At 31.4% G+C, this 11,220-nt stretch overlaps 1 protein-coding gene across 1 annotated transcript; it reads right to left on the bottom strand.

The window, feature by feature from the left end:
* Positions 1–2,246: 2,246 nt before the first annotated feature.
* On the bottom strand, positions 2,247–10,136 carry LOC108694733 (synaptic vesicle glycoprotein 2B-like). The gene is made up of 12 exons (XM_018204375.1): positions 10,019–10,136; positions 9,603–9,923; positions 9,118–9,174; positions 8,724–8,885; positions 8,477–8,639; positions 7,910–8,031; positions 7,604–7,842; positions 6,736–6,962; positions 4,711–4,928; positions 2,735–2,894; positions 2,529–2,656; positions 2,247–2,381 (listed from the first exon to the last, which is right to left on the bottom strand). The coding sequence occupies exons 2-12, from the start codon at positions 9,604–9,606 to the stop codon at positions 2,326–2,328; spliced, it is 1,536 nt and encodes a 511-aa protein (XP_018059864.1). The 5' UTR covers positions 9,607–9,923; positions 10,019–10,136; the 3' UTR covers positions 2,247–2,325.
* Positions 10,137–11,220: the final 1,084 nt, after the last annotated feature.

Below are 11,220 nucleotides of genomic sequence, written 5' to 3'. Positions count from 1 at the left end.
TTATTAAATGGAAAACAGGAATGTCTCATCAATCCTGTCAACACATTTTGGGATACAATTGATAAAATAATAGACTTTGCTAGAAAAGCATTCATGAAAGATTTTGTCTTCAATCATTTTGGTTTGAGTTATATCACGAGAGAAAATTTCATACGATTACACACTAGGGGTATGGCTCTAGAGGTAAAGCTCTATTTACAGAAGGCAAAAATGTGGCAAACTTATAGCAAATGAAACATACATGTACATAGAAAAGAATAGAAACTATCTTCTTTCCAACGTTCTTATTCTATGCACAAAGGGTCTCTAGGTCAAATCTATGATGGTAGTTAGTATTATTGGACATATTTTGGATGTCTTTAATCCCTACTTTGCTGACGGGAAAAATAATGATGCCAATATATTGAATAGTTTGATGAAAGACAGAAATTCTCTACTTTTAAAATGATTACGGCCAGAAGACGTTATAAGGAATCTTGGTTATGATTTATTATACAAATTTACTTTGTTATATATTACACATATTTAGTTGCATTGGACTAAATAATTTGGTTATATGAAACAAATTTCGCGTTTTTTAACAAATTTTTGTTTTCAGAAATTGCTGGAAATGGTTTCCTTTCATATCGATGTATGCTTTGCATTGACATCGCATGGAATGTCGAAGACGTTCAAAAATTCTCGAATAATATTTCGCATTTTTTCACACGCAGTGATAATATGATTTCAGAATACTTCCATAGACAACAAAAATATTATACACGAAGATCTTAAGAGGTTCATAAATAAATACAATTCATGAAAAGTCGAAGCGTAGCATGTCGTCCGACGTAAATATGTATTTAAATAAGAAATATTTATAACCTGGAAAAGAAGTGTTTCCGAAGAGTTTGACCAACTATTTCTGAAATACCCTGTATAAAAATTTTATCACAAAGAAAAAAGACCAATTCATAAAGGTCAATTGATTGCTTCAAAATTTCATCCAAACATATGAAAATCTATTTCTTAAAGTCAATTATACTTATGTATAAGTAAACTGTTTATAGGAAGACATTCATCACTAAAAAATACTTGATATCGTTACAAACTTTACTTTTATCTTTTTAATCTGTCGTGATTCTTCTGGATCAAAATGACCCGAACACATCTTTCACGCTAGATTTCAGAATTTTCCTGACATCAGAAGAATGCGTACCTGTTATCGACTGAAGGTTTGAAGCTTCAACTATCGATAGAGATGCTTAGTTTTTTATATAATTGAAAAACATTAAATAACATTATCGGCAATTAATAAAAATTTGCGGTTATCAAGATAAATATTTCGATAATACATTATTAAATTCGTGATTTTTTTATTATTTATATAAATTATATTATATATTATTTATATAAATGTTGTATAAATAAGTCGCATACTTTTAATATTATATTATCTTATATGTTACCAAAAATTACAATTTTTTCTTTTCAGTTATTATCTCTATTAATAATCAAATTTGAATGATAACATTAAAATCAATTTTAAATAAAAATCGAGTATTATTAAGTTTTAAACATTTATTATACATGTCTACAAAATTAATAAATCATGAAATTAATACCATATATTATCAGTTGCTTACTTTTAATCACTTAAATTTTAAGTCATGCAAACTCTATAAGAACCGATCATCTTTAAATTTACTTGCGTTATTGTAATATTATACACATGACAGGTACGTGACAAGTTTATAAATTATTTTTTCAACGATTATTTAAAAATATAATATTAGAAGTTATTGCTTTCAAAGATAATCACGAAAAGTTTTTTATTTATTATCTTATCTTTTATTAAATATTTTTCTTAAGTATTCATTGTTAAAATTATTATTTATTTGCTCTGTTTTTTTATGCAGTGATCTCAATGCAGTGATCTCAATATAATCAATTTTGACAATGAAATGATACATGAATTGGCAAATTTCAGTGATTTTGTAGTTTATCTTCAGACATTTCTTTATCTTCAGAAGATTATTAATCAGTTGCATTCAGCAGAGATAGCAGCTTTAGGAATTATTGTAAAATTCTTCAATACGATTTATTATATACATATATTTAGATACAGTGAGGAACTAAGATCAATTATATTAAAGAATTTTACAACAGTACAACAGATTTTCTGTTTAAGCATCATTTTTAGATGCGAGGTATAAATAAGCTTACTTTTTTTAGTAGATAAATTTATTAATAAATACAACGAGTAACGCGAGAGAAAAGAGAGAGTGATCCAAGGCACAGTTTCTTCAAGTCGTTCGAACGAAATGCAAGAAAATTCTCTCTCTGCTAATCCAGCGTATCTTTCCCAGTCCTTGGCAGTAAAAACGAGAAGAAACCGCAGGCTGAAAATCAATCGAGTTATATCACTACATTTGAGTAGATTAAATATGTTTCCTACATTTTGTATGCATTAAAATTCAAATCGAATATCATTTATCTTACAAATTCAAAATCTTATAGATTTAAACTTTACTGAGAAGATATTTTACCGAAGAGAAACGCGGCGAACAATATGATGGGAATTACGCAGGCTAAATCGATCAGATAACCGAACACCAAGTTGCCGATTAGAGCGCCCAGACGACCCATCGTCAGAGATAGAGCTGCGGCCATCACTCTGTAATGTGTTATATGATATCGGATTAATGAATCTTGAATCAAAAAAGTTCAGAAACTTGAATCGTATTTCGCTCACCTAAGATTCGTCGGGAACATGTCAACAATCACGCAGTAGACTAGAGAGATACCGAGAGACGTGAGAGCCTCGAACACGCATGAAAGCACCAAGTTCTGCATCGAGTTCACTACGTAGTAGAAACCAACCGTCACTGCGCCGGAGACCACCAGTGAAAAGACTGAAAGCACAAGTATCTCGTATAGTTCTATTAGAATGTAATTGAAGTTTAATTATATATCATTATCTTTTACTTCATAAATGACACAAGTAAAAAAACGTGATTTTCAAGTTATATGAGGGCAAGTCAATAAGTTTTTAAAAAACCATAATAAAACATATTTTTTTTTGATCGATTCATTTTTATTTCTCAACATAGTTTTCTTTCAGCTCGATACTTGATCCAACAATTCTCCAACTTTTTCAAGCCGTCCGAATAATATGATTTGTCCAACCCTTCAAAATAAGCCTCTGTTTCGACGATGAACTGCTCTCTGGTGATGAATCTCTTTCCTCCAAACCAGATTTGGAAACAGGAAAAAGTCGCAGGGGGCTAAATCTGGAATATGCTAGATGAGGAAGCAATTCGTATCGGAATTCGTTGAATTTGATCATCAATGCCGGGCATGTGTGAACCCGTGCATTGTCTTGATGAAAGAGCACTTTCTTCTTCGCCAAATGGGGACGTTTTTTTCTTTAAAATGTTGTTGAAATAGTCCAATAAGGCTGCGTAATAATCGCCATTGATTATTTGCTTCGACAGAAGGTAATCAATATGAATTATACCACGTCCCAAAAAACTGTGGCTTTACAGTCTTCGCCTTCTTCGGAGCTGGTTCACCCGGTGAAGTCCATTGACAATGGATTTGTTCCTTCGTATCGGATGTGAAATAATGGATCCATGTTTCGTTCATAGTAATCGACGCAGAAATTCATCTGGATTACGTTGAAATATCTTCAAACATTGTTTTAAAATCGTCATACGGTCGCGCTTATGATCCCCAATGAGCAAACGCGGCATCCATCTTGCCGATAGCTTTTTTCGTACCCAATTGTTCGTGCAAAATTGAAATCACTGTGCCATAATATGCCTGTGGCCTCAACTCAAGCTCGCGCACTTTCACTCATCGATCAGTCAAAATATCATGAACTTTATCGATGATTTCTGGCGTAGCAGCCTCAATTGGACGTCCCGAACAAGGTGCATCACATGTGGATGTACAACTACGTTTAAATTCATTCACCCAATTGTATACAATCGCAAAAGCTGGTGCTATGAATATTATTCAACTCGGCTTTGATTTTTTTCGGCGTTATGTGTAGATATTTTATCACGAAACTCGTTTTTTTCCATTTTACAAAAAATACAATACAAAGGTTCGCTTTAATCGTCTACAGAAATGAAACCACCGATGAAATTCTCAAAATTTGACAGTAATCAGCTGAGAGATGTTTGTCAAAAAGTAATGTGACACTGCGAGTGCCCTCTGACAGATTTTCTAAGAACTTATTAACTTGTCCTCGTATAGAGCTAGATAATATTACTCCATCAGTTATTAACAGTGAACACTTAACTTTATTAAAAAATCATCAAAATGTCACAACTAATAGTTTTAAAAAATTGTTAAAATGATGACAACTAAAAGAATGATTTTTTTTTAAGAGTCATGAAAAATGAACAGTTGATCATGTTAAGAATATTATTTGAAGATATTATTTTATTATTTTTCAATTTTCTGTCAAATTAAAAAACAATTTTTCTGTTTTTTAAAACTTAATTTTTTCAGTTGTGTCACTTTGATATTATGAAAATAAATCTGATTGAATGTTTAGAGATCTAATTAGTCTTTAATTATTCAAATTTAATTCTAGTTTTGTTATGATAACTGGAATTTCATTGTATCTGTTTAGATAATTATCTTATCCTTTCTTCGTTTTTTTTTCATTTTTTAAAAATATCTCAAGTTATTTTTTACTCAAGATATGCCATCACTTACTCAGGAAGAACTTTGCGCCCAGTTTGTGCACGAAAAGAGGTAGGATGATCGAACCAGGGATGCACGCAAGGCCAATGTATACGGTGTGCAAATAGACGGAGGGCGCAATTATCGTGTCGCATCCATAAGGGTCGAAAAAGGTCGTATTATCTGACAAGGCGGATACTATACACACCGACGTCGTCTCGCCAGGATTCGCGTGCTCGAACTGCTCGAACCTTGAAAACAATGCAAAGATTATAGATTATTACTGAAATATTACAAAACAATCATGAAGTAAAGAAGATGAAGCTAAGAATACAAAAAAATAAGAAAATGAGAGTTTAAATGAAATTATGGGCACACAAGAAGAAATAAAGGAAAGAAAAAAAAATATAAAAAGAAATTTATTTTTAATGAAACAAAATATTGTTTGGACTTTCAAATTTACAACTATCAGATTCTAAAAAAAATTCTGTCGTTTTTCCAGAATTACAAAGTATAATATGTATCTTGGTATAGGCTCCAACGAATAAATCTAAGAATACATGTAAATCTTCTTGAAAAAACTTGACAAACGTTTCAATCCTTTCGATTGGGTCTTATAGAGGTTTCAGTGTAAAAATAAAAATAAAAATAAAAATTAGTGATTTATAAATTTAATATAAAAGATGCGATGCGAAGCAAATTGGAATATCGTTAACATATATTCACAAACAGATAATAATGCTATCTGTTGTATTTAACAAAGTATTCAAATCTAACATTTCAAATTATCTGTGATTTAATAAAGTTGAATAAGTCATTATAACATATCAATAACAATCAAATCAATTCAATAAAAGCTTACGTATAATAATGTTAATGATGATATGTGAGATAAGATGTTAGCATAAAGAGTATGTGAGATGTCAAAATCACTTGTCGTTACTCATAGGTATAAAACATAGTGATAAATAAATATAATATAAATATAATATGTTAATAAATAATATGTTAATAAATACAATATATGTACATGCTTTATATAATAAACCAGAGAAATAAAACATGAAAATGTCAAAATTTTTTAAATAGATCTTAATATAATGGATTTAGAAATTCTGTGTCTTCCTTTAGTCCATTTTTTGTTTGTTAATAAAAATTAATTCTGAAAATAAGTCATTTATTATAATTATTTTCTCTATCTATGATTTTTGTATGACTCCAATCAAAATCATGATTATGTTACAATCTCTATTCAGAAATTACGGATTTTTATTTCGTGTTCCTTTTGATGTGATTGCGATGTTCATCTAATCTAGTGTTCTTAAGCAATCGTTTCGTCTATCCTACATAGATGCATTATTCCTGATAAGATCACATTCCTGACAATTAATGACTCTGTATACTACGTTGATTTGTAAAAGAGATGTCTATTTATCTTTTTGATTTCTAATGAAAGAATTCAGTTTGTTTAATCCCATTATAGGCAAGACGAACTGCTCTATATTGTATTTATTTATCACTATGTTTTATATCTATGACTAACGACATTGATTTTGATCTCTCACTACTCTTTGAATATTTTTGTGATAACATATCTTATCTCACATATCGTTAACATTATTATACGTAAGTTTTTTATTGAATTAATTTGATTTATGTTATAATGACTTATTCAACTTACAGATAATTTGAAATATTAGATTTGAAATATTAGATTTTATTTCGTTAGATTCGACAGACAGCATTATTATCAATTTATGAATATATGTTAACGATACTCCAATTTGCTTCGCATCGCATTTTTTATATTAAATTTATACGTCATCGATTTTATTTTTATTTTTACACTGAGGAAGATCCAATCGAAAGAGTTTGAGTGAAACGTTTGTCAATGTTTTTCAAGAATAAAGTATACGATTTCACACACGCCTATGTTGGCTCGCATTGATTTACATCTATCCTTAGATTTATAATATGTATAATGCGAAAGAGATTTTTCTGGCCTAAGAACTTGAAAAAACTGATAAGATATGCGCGTAGATTAATGACGAAATTTACCTAGTGAATAATTCTGGGAACCAGACCATCAAAGTGTAGTAGCTACTGGTAAGTCCGAATTGAATGACGCAGGCGAGTGCGGTATTGCGTAAAAAGGGTGGCTTGCAGAGCGCACTCGTCAGATCACGTATTTCCGCGAATAGAACCTTTAAATCCTTTCGCTTGAGTAGCTTCAGCGACCTGGTGCTTTTATCTTGATGTTTCGCTTTTTCTTGTAAGCATTTCACCTGGAATGGAAAAAAAAAGAAAAAATAAAGTAGAATATTTAATTTTAAATTGTTGTGTTTTAGAATACACTAAAAATGTTCTTTAAATATTGAAAATGACGGACTTAAAGTCATTTTTTAATCGTATTTTTAATCGTAATTTAAAATATCAAGTATTTTGGAGTCACATATAATAACAATTAGTTTATTTTATCATTAACATTTATTAGACATATTCCATATTTATCAAACACTTATTGGGTTGTCCGGAAAGTTCGTGCCGATATTGAAGGAAAATTGAAACGCAGAAGATTTAAATTTTAGTATACATTTATTATATTTAAATCTTTTGCGACATGAATTTTCCGAACAAATAATTATTAGTATCAATTATGTAGGAAGCTCAAACATGATGAGCAAGACTACAAAAAATGTTGACATTCTAGCAATCAATTTGAGCGTTTTACAATTATTTGGTAGTTTAATAAAATCATTTTCAGATTTATATCTATTATTATAGCTGTTACATTAATTAATTATTTAGATACTTAAGTCACTTTTTCTTGCGTGTTTATTTTTTTGTATTGATGGTTCAAAGTATACACATATAAGAGACATTGGTTTTTATTATTTTTATATTGAGAAAATTAAAGCAATGGTACCGGATAAGTTTCAGGATCAGCGCCGGTGTTTCGCGAGTAAATCCACTTGAACACTTCGAGGGCAGCATCAGTTTCGCCACACTCCAGCAGGAACTTTGGGCTCTCGGGGAAAGTAAATAGCCACAAGCCAAGCATGAGTGATGGCAGAGCACAGAGTGCGACAAAGAGATTCCAAGATTTGAAATAGAATGTGTTGCTCACGATAATGAAATCCATGGGGATGATCAGCCAGGCGATTACTAAAAATTATTTAACTTAGATGCCAGTTTCTCGAACTCTTAAGAGATAGATTATAGAAGTACTTACGCGGTAAAACTATCACACCGACCGTCCAGAACATCTCCATCCAACAGAGACAGCGTTCGCGGTATTTCGTGGGTTGAAATTCACCGAGATACGGAAAGCAGATGCCCATGGCGCCGGTCACGCTGCATAATAATTAAAACTTTTAACTGAGTATTAAAATCATTTTATATAGAGTTGTCTTTAAATATTTTAAAGAGTGATTCTTCACATTTTAATTCAAAACGAAAACTTCATGTGATTATATTTTCGAAACGTCTTAGTTTCAAAAATATAGTATTAAAAGAAAAATGTTCTTTTTTTAATTTCGAAAATCATTCGGGTTTTGATGGACTTTATTAAATGTATATAAAGTTTTATCAAAACCCGAGTGGTTTTTGAAATTTGCGAAAAAAATGAAATTTTTTTTATCTTTGGCCTTATATCTTTGATTCTAAACTATTTCGGTCGTAGAATATAATTCTAATTGTGATGTAAATGTTTATCACACCGGCCTATAATCTACTAATCGAAGATTAACTTTAGTTTTACTCAGTTAGTTAGATTTAGAGTCTATTCTATCATACTCACGCAAAACCGTTGAAAAACCGGAAGATCAGAAACACCCAGAAGTATTGCACGAACGAAGACACGATGCCCACGATGCCGTCCATTAGCAGTGTAGCTATTAACACGATCTTCCTGCCCTTCGTATCAGCCAGGCATCCCCATATATACGATCCAATTAACATACCTGCAAAAGTATCTCAATTGAGACGACTTTCTCCTAATAAATAAAGTCAGCATAAACAAAACGAAAGATGAAAAAAATATCGACCTAGCATTGGAGAGGCAGTCAACCAACCCTTTGCGGTGGAGTCCATCTCTAGATCGCATTGTGCTGCTGGGAGTACGAACGAAAGTATCGTCACACCGATCGCCGTGTCCATGTAAATTAGACCACAAAGGGTTAGCAGCATGTAGTGGAATCTTCCAAAACCTAACGCACATTCAATAAAGATGGATAATTGCAATTAATATTAAGGATTATCTTATGAATAATCCCGCAAAAATTCTAATATCTTCAAATAATCTTCTTTTATATTTCAATAACTTGAATTGTTAAAAGATTTTTGTGTTTTAGACTGTGATTAAATTGCAGAATTAATAAGCACTTGAATATTTGATCGAAATTGGATTATTAGATCTACAATTTCTTCACAAATCCTTGCCTGTTACGGTGATTGCATGCTCGAAGTCGGCACCTCCGTCTGCCAGGAAGTCGAGTCCTGCAACAAGAAGAATAAAATATAAGTACTTTTCAATTAAATTATTCTAAATTTTTAATCCAATAAATTGGAGTAAAAATTGTTAGTATAAAAATCGACGCATTCTATAATTTCTGAAAGAATACCAAAAACCTTTTCGTATTTTATAATATTTTATCAAAAATTACAGAATGAAGAGTCTTAGAATGTTCCAGAATTAAATATTATACGAAAATTCTAAGAAAGATATAGATTTCTTTGATATTTTTGTAAAGTATTCCAATAAGCTTAACAAAAATTTGAAAAATTTTCTAAAAAGTTATAAAATTATTCTGAAAATATAAAAATTTTGAAAAGTTGTATAACAAATTTTTACCAGGATATACAACAATTGTTTATGATAATATATTATTTACAATAATAATCATTATTTAAATATTGAAACTCACCCATGGTCGCCGCTTAAATCGCTGGACGTTCTGCAGGTATTCGCGCGCCGGAAATTCTCCTTCGTGGACGTGCCGTCGCAGTGCCGTCGCTTCCTGGTGCTGCTGCTGCAGTTACCGCGATGTTGTTCTTGATGAGGGCGACGCCCCGCGTTCATTGGTGAACTGTGAACACCCAAGGTGGTATCCCGTCGGCGTCGCTACCGTGAATTCCACCCCTAACGTAGGCTACCCCCTCGGGAAAACGGCGTCAATTGACAGATAACAGTACCAGTATAAGTATTCGCGAAATTTCTTTCTTCGCGGAGTTCCCTACGGAGGTCTCTACGGAAAGAAAGACGGACGATCGACAAGTAGCTGCTTCCTTGCGCGATCGCGATCAGATGAATGATCATGGACCATGGAATGACATCACGCACCTTGACTTCCAGAGCAAGCCTGAGGCTGATTCGAGATAAGATATCATCTGCCTCCAGAGAAGAGATGCTGGGGAGCTTTCGGTTTTTCTCAAAATGATAAAATCCGCGAGAAAGAAAGTGAGAGATTTAAAGGTATGAAAAAAGACTTCACGATCATTTAAACAATTGAAACAAAACGTGAAGAAAAGCTGACATAGGCCAAAATACTTTAACACTTCCAATAGAGCTAATTTAAAGCAATTAAACGAACATAAATTATTGCTTGTGACACATATCTTTAATAATGATTCAATTATTACTTCTCAAACTGAAAAAAGTTAAGGATCTTAATTTCACGGATTTTTCATCGCATCATGACTCGTCGATCTTTTTTAATTGCTATAAATATATTTAGTAATATTGTATATGTTTTTCTTAAAAATTTCTCTGTTAATTTTCTGCAATAATTTTGCATGTGTAATAAGATGTGTACATCTTGATGCAGAATAATTACTATACTACTATTACTATTTTTGTTGTAATATTACTATTTTTGTTGTAAACTCGCAAACATAATTTATAGCCCGAATACGCGGAAGTTGATGAGCACATCTATTTGATCGCTATTATTTCGTCGCAATTTTACAAGATAACGCCCCTTCGTGAAATTGTGTCATATGTGTCATACGCGCAATATTTTATTACGTCATTAATTTGCTCGAGTTTCAATCATGATAAGAGATAAGAGATTTGCAGCATCAGACATGATACCAAAGTTGTCATATTAATTTATTATTGCACGTGAATTATGAATATATTATTTATCAGACACGTTAATAAATCTGCGACGAATATTTTCAACGATCATCACGCAATAAATTATTAACATTTTTATTCGTTATTTTTAATTGCTCTTATTTATGATTTTGTAAGGCAATTTTTTAAAACTGTAAATATTAAAATCAATATAAAATATTTATAATAATTTTTTTAGTTACTTTCATCTGCTGACAATCACAAGTACATTCATTACACGGTTTCATATCATCAAATTCTTTGCGAAACGTCATAATATGCATACCTCGAAGATTATTTCGCGCTGATTACGATGTTGATAGATATTGCGTAGCATGTAGGATTTTGAGTAAATTGGGATGATATGAGTAAAAAATGATGTTTTTTTCGGCAAAATAAAATTTGTTTTTAAATAAAGTTTACAACAA

This window comes from Atta colombica, unplaced genomic scaffold (assembly GCF_001594045.1).
Source record: "Atta colombica isolate Treedump-2 unplaced genomic scaffold, Acol1.0 scaffold123, whole genome shotgun sequence".
NCBI lineage: Eukaryota > Metazoa > Arthropoda > Insecta > Hymenoptera > Formicidae > Atta > Atta colombica.
Note: the sequence above shows the minus strand (reverse complement) of the source record. Positions and strands in the feature narration are given on the sequence as shown.